The sequence below is a fragment of the Maniola hyperantus genome, chromosome 28, assembly GCF_902806685.2.
Source record: "Maniola hyperantus chromosome 28, iAphHyp1.2, whole genome shotgun sequence".
Lineage (NCBI taxonomy): Eukaryota > Metazoa > Arthropoda > Insecta > Lepidoptera > Nymphalidae > Maniola > Maniola hyperantus.
The window spans coordinates 2,721,483-2,730,780 of record NC_048563.1 but is presented as its reverse complement, the minus strand read 5'-3'; the positions used below and the strand labels follow the sequence as shown (position 1 = coordinate 2,730,780).

Genomic DNA, 9,298 nt, shown 5'->3' with positions numbered 1-9,298 from the left:
ACAGGAGTTCACTTCTGAGGGACTTTGACAAATAGTGATTCTTTGGTGATTTGATTATATTATTATACTCTTTGTTGACGAATAAAACGTATTTTTTATTATTACAAAAACGTAGTGAGTGAATAGGTGAATAGTGATTATATATTCTCTTTGATTATTGACGAATTTTCTGGTGGTTGGTGTTGATTTAGTGTTGATAAAGAATTTGTTGATAGTTTTTATCACAGGTTGTTTTAATATTCTCTCCAAGGCATATTGATTCTCTCTGATATTATCCCCTTGGCTTTCCTGACTCCGATCTGCATTTGTATCTGAAATGTTCCTTGGGCTACGCCTACGTCCTCGAAAGAATTAATAGGATAATTGGTAAAACATTGGAAACATTGACAATGCAGTGTTGTGTACCTTACTGCAACAATAGTTGCGATAATGTACCTCCAACAGGAAGGAAGGGGATTAGCTTTCACGGGTGAGTTTATTCAATCTAATAATAATCCATACTTCATATAATCAGGGCCCTCTTTCCCTCTGGGCACGTGCCCAGGGCCCACAATCGATAGGGGCCCACTAATCCCTACCACCAACCGACCGATATTTTATTACCGAAAAACCTATTTATTTCGATAAAATCAAAGGTCAAAAAGGTCTCTTAAACAAACGACGATAGAGATTGTTAACTAATCAAGACTGACTTATATCCCACACTTGGCGGCTGCTGGACTATTATCTACTTTCTTTGCATATTCTAAGAAAATAGCACCTACTCTCTCAAGATCATAGGGGCCCCATTATTCTAATGTGCCCAGGGCCTCCAAATTCCAATAGGTTAAAGATGGCCCTGCATATAATATTACTAGCTGACGCCCGCGACTTCGTCCGCGTGGAATTAGTTTTTAAAAATCCCGTGGGAACTCTTTGATTTTCCGGGATAAAAAGTAGCCTATGTCACTCTCCAGGTCTTTATCTATACCCATGCAAAAAATCACGTCAATCCGTTGCGACGTGATTGAAGGGCAAACCAACAAACAAACACACTTTCGCATTTATATAAGGGTACGGATAAATGCGAAAGGGTGTCTGTCTTCTAGCTTTTCACGGCCCATCCGCTCAACCGATTTTGACGTTTGGTACAACCACAGGTAGCTTGTAAGTTGTATCCCGAAAATGGACATAGGCTACTCTTTGAGCAACCAACATCAGCATAAAAAGAAAGAAAATGCATTTATTTGTTATTCGTGTCACAGATAAAAACAATGTACAAATGTAACATTTCCATCTCAGCTCAGCATAATGTCTTGCACCATAATATACATTAACACCAATAAAATGCAGGACGCTGATTTTCAGCTGGGACCTGGGTGACGCCACAGTTACAATCGTAAATTTGTGTAGTGCACACGGACGCACAGTGTAGTGTGTAACATAAATGGTAATTTCCAGTTTCCCCAGTGATGTGGGTCTCCGTGCTGCTTGGCTCAGAGCCCTCGGTAAACAAGACAGTCATCTACAAGACCCTGCTGTGGTCTGCTCGCAACATTTTCTAGCTGATGACATTTACGCAACGGAAAGTGGCTTAAAACAGATAGTTACTGGTGCTATTCCTTCAATGGTGCAGGTAACTTCTTCATAATGTCATTGTTAGTAAGTAAATCAAAGAAGAAGACATCCGACAAGCCGACCTCACGTAGCTCGGGATAAGGTAAGGAAGAAGAAGAAGACTGAGGAATTAGAGGAATCAGAATGTGTCCTTTCCTGCTTACATCTGTTGTAGTATTTATTGTATGGGAACTGTAATGTAGAAGTGTAACTAGAAGTATATTTCCAGGTTTGCATGATATGCCTAGACACTGACAGCAAGATGTTTCCAATGAGTAAACACAAATTGGAAGAAGCATACGAAAAGTTAACTGGACATCCTGTAAGTTGTTAATTTATAATCTACTAGCTGATGCCCGCGACTTCGTCCATGTGGATTTAGATTGTTAAAAATCCCGTGGGAACTCTTTGATTATCTGGGATAAATAGTAGCCTATGTCATTCTCCAGGTCTTTAACTATATCTACCCTTGCAAACAATCACGTCAATCTGTTGCACCATTGTGACGTGGTTGCAGGACAAACAAACACACTTTTGCATTTATAATAAGAGTACTGATTTATTTATTTATTTTTAACGTTTTTTTTTGTGGTATCATGTCAGTAATCATCAGTACTATCACCTGTCTTCGTTTTTGCCAGCGTTTTCGTTACAACCTGTATAACGAAAGTTATTTAAGGAATGTTTGAATACTTTAATTACATTACATTTTTTTTATATAAAAAAAAAATGTTGTTTCAGTTGTGTGATCAAGGAAACCTAAAACAAACACTTTGCATACAATGTGCTCAGAGATTGATAAACTTTAGTCAATTTAAAGACAAGAGCTTGAGAGCCCGTGCACTGATGATGGAGTTAGTTGAAAAACATGAATTAGTGAGTACTTAATGCATGTCAATATTCATTTTAACCCTTGCTTTCTTCCTTTGTGTTTTGCTTTCTTTTCTAACAGCCGTACTCAGAGTCGCTTAATCGTTACTTAAGTTTAGTTAAAACGAGACAGAGCTATATCTCTCACATAAATCTGGCTCGCGGACCGCAGTCACAGCCGCGGCGCGTGCGCGAACAGACTCCCTTGAAAAAGTACCCCGAAACTAGGGTTCGAAACTAGTCAGGCTAACGTTGACTAGACACGTAAGTACAGCCGGGATAGATATTATTTATAAATCTGTCTTGTTTTAACTCAATCTTAAGTAACGATTCTCATTTAATAGTTTTGTTTCCCAACAGATTACAAAACAACATGTAGAAATGATCAGCCGTACAAAAAACCATCTAAAGAGTAATTTAGTGGTGACAACACTAGGAGCCGACCCCTGTGACTTATACATACTAGAAAATTCTTCGGAAGACAAACAGACAGAATCAATGACAAATGTATTCAGTGTTAAAGTGAAAAAAGAAGAGAGTTTTGACTCTATGTGGATTGATGTTGGAGTTTCAAATGATGACAAAAATGCAGTCAATGTCAAGCATGAGATTGACATTGTTGCATGTAATGAAGGCTTAAGTGGCAAAAGCATAAAGATGGAATCTAAACAACTGTACGATGCTCTTTCCAAAGCTCCAGAAAGAAACCCAGCAGTTGCAGGACAAGTTGACACCGAGGTGCCGATAAAGTGTGAAAGAGATCCGTTCCAGTACACTCTTTGCTTTGAGGAGTTCATCCGGGAACATGACTCCAGGCATCTCCAGGTGAGGCAGTCTTCACTATGAAATTCACTATGAAGAGCCTCAATAGCTCAACCGGTAGAGGATTGGACTGAAAACCGAAAGGTCGACGGTTCAAACCCCGCCCGTTGCACTATTGTTGTACCTACTCCTAGCACAAGCTTGACGCTTAGTTGGAGAGGAAAGGGGAATATTAGTCATTTAACGTGGCTAATATTCTTTAAAAAAAAAAACTGGGTTCCCGTTGAGCTTTTCCATTCCCGGTAATACTGATATAAGTCCCGCAAATTGCTAATGCCCGTGGCCGACATTTTAGTGACGTGAGCACTAGACTGAAGTTTGGGTGTTTCGAGCTGATGGTACATTTTTATATCGGCTGACGTCAAAATGACGTCATTTCGATGTTAATGAGACACAGTTCCAGCGCAATAGCAATTTGCCTGACTTATAAACTGATACTACAGTACGCGGCAGAAAGTAATATACATCAGCCTTTAGAATGACATTTCGGCTTTGTAGAGCGTTGTCTCTGTCACTCATACCTCATAGGTGCCGATAAAGTGTGAAAGAGAGCCGTTCCAGTATACTCTTTCAGTAGTCAGCTGGTGATGAGTTTATTATGATGATGATATATTAGCTTGTTCAGTCTGAGAACTCACACACTTGAAAGACAGAAATGCAATGAGTTTGTTTTGTATTTGGCAGAACAGTGATGGAGACTGTGACACGTCTCAAGTGTGCAAGCCTCATACAGCTGTGAGCTCTAGCTCCTCACACTCTTCACTCCTCACCGAGAACAGGTCAGTATAAGTACCAATACAAGTATTGTACTATAAACGTTTTTCAAAGTATACACATGTAATAGTATCATAGACCTTTCCTCTGCCGTCTCCCTACACTTTAGATACATTGTGATATATCTTACAGGCAGGACATTCAGAAGCTGAACGATGACCGTCTCCCTTCCACAGACTCGGCTCTAACCTCAGGTGAGTGATCAGTGAACTCCGTAATATAAAACTAGCTTATGCTCACGACTTCCCAAATTTCAAACCCCTATTTCAGCCTCTTAGGGGTTGAATTTTCAAAAATCCTTTCTTAGCGGATGCCTACGTCATAATAGCTATCTGCATGCCAAATTAAAGCCCGATCCGTCCAGTAGTTTGAGCTGTGCGTTGATAGATCAGTCAGTCACCTTTTCCTTTCATATATTTAGATTATGTATCATTCTTATAGAACATATAGTAAAATAACAATAAAGAAAAATGTAGAAAAAGCAATTGTAGAATCAAAAAAGAACTAAAAAAATTAACAGGCCTAAAGAGTTGGGTGCCAAGCATCATTAACTAAAATGGAAATTAAATGCAAATCATGAGAACCACCTCCTTTTTGAAAGTTGGTTATGAAATGAAATGAAATGAAATGAAAATCTTTTTTATTCGTATAAACTTTTACAAGTGCTTACGAATAGTCGGATGCATCTACCACTGGTTCGGAATGCCTTTCCTGCCGAGAAGAACCAGCAAGAAACTCGGCGGTTGCTCTTTTCAAATATTTGATATAGGTACAAGATTATGCCATGTATAAAATAGTATTTGCAGTCTTGTGCGTTGCTGGAACGAGCTGCAGGTCAAATCCACGCTCTTTTATCATTTAGATAATCTTCAATTGTGTAATATGCTTTTTTCAATGTAATATGCTTGTTAAAAAAGGGAGTTGAATAGGGGATGAAAGTTTGTATAGAAGTTCGTCATTTTTCAAGTTATTTGCATGAAAATTTGTTTCTGGGTTTTCGGTCACAAATGAAGAAATACATGTTTCAGAATTTTTGAAAATTCAACCTCCTCCTCGATTTTTAGGGTTCCGTACCTCAAAAGGAAAAACGGAACCCTTATAGGATCACTTTGTTGTCTGTCTGTCGGTCTGTCAAGAAACCTACAGGGTACTTCCCGTTGACCTAGAATCATGAAATGTGGTAGGGAGGTAGGTCTTATAGCTGACATTCGGGGAAAAATCTGAAAACCGTGAATTTGTGGTTATATTACACAAAAAAAAATTAAATTGTGCTCATGAACTAATAATTAGTATTTTCAATTTTCGAAGTAAGATAACTATATCGAGTGGGGTGTCATATGAAAGGTCTTTATCTGTGCATTCTAATACAGATTTTTATTTATTTTTATGCATCATAGTTTTTGAATTATCGTGCAAAATGTCGAAAACCTTGTCGGAACCTTCAGTGCGCGAGCCTGACTCGCACTTGGCCGGTTTTTTTTAATTCAGCTAGTTAATAAAATAAGAATTCTTTATTTCAGTCGATCCCTTGTCCGCAGAACATACGACGAATAACGAAAACAAAGTTCAAGCTGAAGACGGCGGTGCAATCCAGAAAAATAAACAAGCGGTTAAAATTAAAACTACTTTACAGTGTCACATGAAAACTAACACAGATAAAAAAACATATTCTTGTAAGTCCTGCGCGTATAAAACTATACATAAACGGCATTTAGTTAGTCACATGAGGACTCACTCCGGCGAAAAGCCTTATAATTGTAACCTATGCGACTATAAATGCGCCAAAAAATATACTCTAGTCCAACACACGAGGATTCACACCGGTGAAAAGCCGTTTTCTTGTGAGCTATGCGACTTTAAAACTGCCCGAAAGCGTCTATTGGTATCCCACATGATCAGTCACACTGGCGAAATGCCGTACCTTTGCGATTTCTGCGCGTACAAAACGTATAAAAAAGTTCATCTAATAACTCACATTAGGACTCACACTGGTGAAAAGCCTTACAACTGTACGTTGTGCGATTATAAATCTGCTAGGAAAGCTAATCTGGTATATCACATGAAAACCCACTCGGGCATTAAAGCATATTCATGTCAGTTGTGCGAATACAAATGTTATGAAAATTATATACTAGTGAGCCACATGAGCACTCACACTGGTGAAAAGCGTTTCTCTTGCGGGCTGTGTGACTACAGATGTGCACAAAATAGTAATTTAGTGAGGCACCAGAGGAAACACACTGGCGAGCGGCCGTTCGCTTGTGAGTTGTGTGACAATAAATACACTCAAAAAAGTCATTTAATAAAACACGTGTTGAGGATTCACACCAGTGACAGCTCACGACAGTTAGGGAACTTGTAAAACCTCAGAATAAATACCTGTAAAAGTAGGGCTACTGTGACTTACTGTTAGAGCGAGATAGCTAAACGCTAAGCTCTTATTAGGCTCTTATTAAGCTATTATGCGAATACGAATGTTATTAAAATTATATTTTAATGAGCCACATAAGCACTCACGCGTCACGAAAAGCGTTTCTCTTGCGGCCTGTGTGCCTACAAATGTGCACAAAACAGTAATTTAGTGAGGCACCAGAGGAAACAATAAATACACACAAAAATGTCATTTGAAGGAACACGTGTTGAGAACTCACACCAGTGACAGTTCACGAAAGTTAGGGAACTTCTAACAAAACGTCGAGACTTCGACGTCACTGGCAGGCGTCAAACGTTAGTACATTTGACGCAGGTAGCCCTAAAGTAGCCCTAATTTTTTTTGAATTATGAATTGTGAATTATTATGAATTATGAATTATGAGATCCGTAATGGACTGCCTCCCATCAACTTAAACCCCCCCCTGTTTTATATTTTGCCTCTCTTCTACCATCGATTATCAATATCCCCGCCATTTTGATCTACCACAATCTGTTGCCCCACAAAATTAAAAAAAAAATAAGAAATATATTTTGTTTCAGTCGCTCGTTTGCCCACGGGACTTGCGACGAACAACGAATACAAAGTGCAAGCTGAAGGCGCCGATACAGTGCACAAAAGGCAACAAGTGTTAAAAATTGACAATCGCTGATTAGACAACCACTCATCCGATACCAAGAGTATCCCAAACATTAATAGCAGCCTATTGAGGCCTTGCAGTAGTGAAAAGCAATATTTATGTAAGCTATGCGAGTATAAATCTACTAGAAAAGCTAATTTAGTAAGGCATATAAGAACTCACACTGGTGAAAATCCTTTTTCTTGTGATATGTGCGAGTTCAAAACTGCTCTTAAACCTCATTTGATCAGACACAAGAGAACTCACACTGGTCACAAACCATACTCTTGTGAGTTATGCGTATATAAAACTGGTCAAAAAGCTAATCTAGTAAGGCACATAAGAACTCACACGCATGAAAGTCCTTTTTCATGTGACATGTGCGAGTACAAAACTGGTCATAAACCTCATTTAGTGAGACACTACAAAACACACAGTGGCGACAAACCATACTCTTGTGAGTTATGCATCTATAGAACAGCTCAAAAAACTAATTTAGTAAACCACATGAGAACTCACACTGGTGATAAGCTGTTTTCATGTGACGCATGCGAGTACAAAACAGCCCATAAACCTCATTTAGTGAGGCACAACAAAACTCACACTGGTGAAAAGCCGTACTCTTGTGAGATATGTCAATATAAATTTGCACGAAATGGTGATTTAGTAAGGCACATGAGGATTCACACTGGCGAAAAGCCTTTTTCCTGTGAGCTATGTGAGTATAAAACTGCTCAAAAAAGTCATTTAGGAACTCACATGAGAAGTCAACATCATAGTGGGGGAGCCAAAGAAGCTAAATAGGGATTTACTCGAGCGTCGTGAGGACCTATTGGGATTGTGAAGATTAGGTGCTAATAAGAAAAAAGGTTATATGATGTAACCCCTTTCACTGGCGAAGCGCGTACAGGTTTTCAAAAATATAAAAAAAAAATATAGTCACAAAGAAATACTCGAGCGTTTTAGATGCGTCCCACTTGTTTTTTTATTGTAAAAATATTTATCTGCTGATTTGCATGGTGGTAGTGGTCGTATGAAGGTAGCGCTCCATCTTAAGCTACATTATCACTTTCCACCAGGTCTAATTGCAGCCAAGCGCGAGTCTATAAATTTAACAAAGAAAAAAGAAAATAGACCCAAAAATATTTATCGAACGGTGAGATATTGAGAAGGGATGTTAAGTGAACATTCAGCAAGCTCCTATTCAAAAATCGGACGATTTATCAAATCAAACCAAAAGTCATGGCTGATTTTTGAAACTTTGTGACTCTCCCATTTCCTTATGTCACGCTCAAATTGTCAGATCAATGAAATGCACACTTTTCTGCATCTAATTAACTTACCTTGTCTTAATCTGACGCGCTCGAGTGAATCCCAAAATACCCTCTTGGGCTCCTCTACCATTAGTTAAGGCCTTACGCTTGTATAGTTCTTGCAATTTACGAAGGCGAGTGCACTTTACTTGTGGTTACGTCTTCGTCGTGGACATTGCGTAAGTGTGTGTGCGTGTCGGACCAATCAGTCGCGAGCAAGCCTCACCTGGTGGTAAGTCATGATGCAGTCTTACGATGGTAGCGGGCTAACCTGGAAGGGATATGGTAGTTTTTATTAAACCCATACCCCTTTGGTTTCTACGCACGAACGCCTCGCGCACTCGCACGGCTCGCGCGCTAACCCGGTACGGGCGAGCGCGGGTGACGTGCGGGTCCCCCGCCTCATACCCCGATTGCCGTCTCAACCTGGCGCAGACTATATCTCTTTAAAATATTAGTATAGAAAATAAATAGTTAAGTGTTATTTAATTTTATTGTAACCAATAGAACTCAATAAAAACTTTTTTACTAAAATAGACTTTTTTTAATATATTTCTGAATAAGTTAAAATACAAATCGAAAATTGCAGAACCGGCAGGATTCCCAAATTCCAGGGTAGGCAGGTTCGTATCCTGCCGGTTTTGCAATTTTTAGGGTTCCGTACCTCAAAAGAAAAAAGGATCACTTTGTTGTCTGTCAAGAACGGAGTACTTCCCTTTGACCTAGAATTATGAAAGGCAGGCAGGTAGCGCTTACAGCACACGGAAGAATTCGAAAATCGTGAATTTGTGGTTATGTCACAAAAAAAAATTAAAATATTATGTTCATGAACAAATAATTAGTATTTTTAACCGATTTCAAAAAAAGGAGGAG

At 39.0% G+C, this 9,298-nt stretch overlaps 1 protein-coding gene across 1 annotated transcript; it reads left to right on the top strand.

The window, feature by feature from the left end:
* Nucleotides 1-84: 84 nt before the first annotated feature.
* LOC138404386 (zinc finger protein 271-like) lies at nt 85-8,956 on the top strand. Its single transcript, XM_069508117.1, has 10 exons — nt 85-469; nt 1,441-1,615; nt 1,826-1,918; nt 2,338-2,472; nt 2,827-3,291; nt 3,973-4,067; nt 4,195-4,256; nt 5,583-6,408; nt 7,036-7,079; nt 7,150-8,956. Exons 1-10 carry the CDS (start codon nt 390-392, stop codon nt 7,914-7,916), a joined length of 2,742 nt encoding a protein of 913 aa, XP_069364218.1. The 5' UTR covers nt 85-389; the 3' UTR covers nt 7,917-8,956.
* The last annotated feature ends 342 nt before the right edge of the window (nt 8,957-9,298 follow it).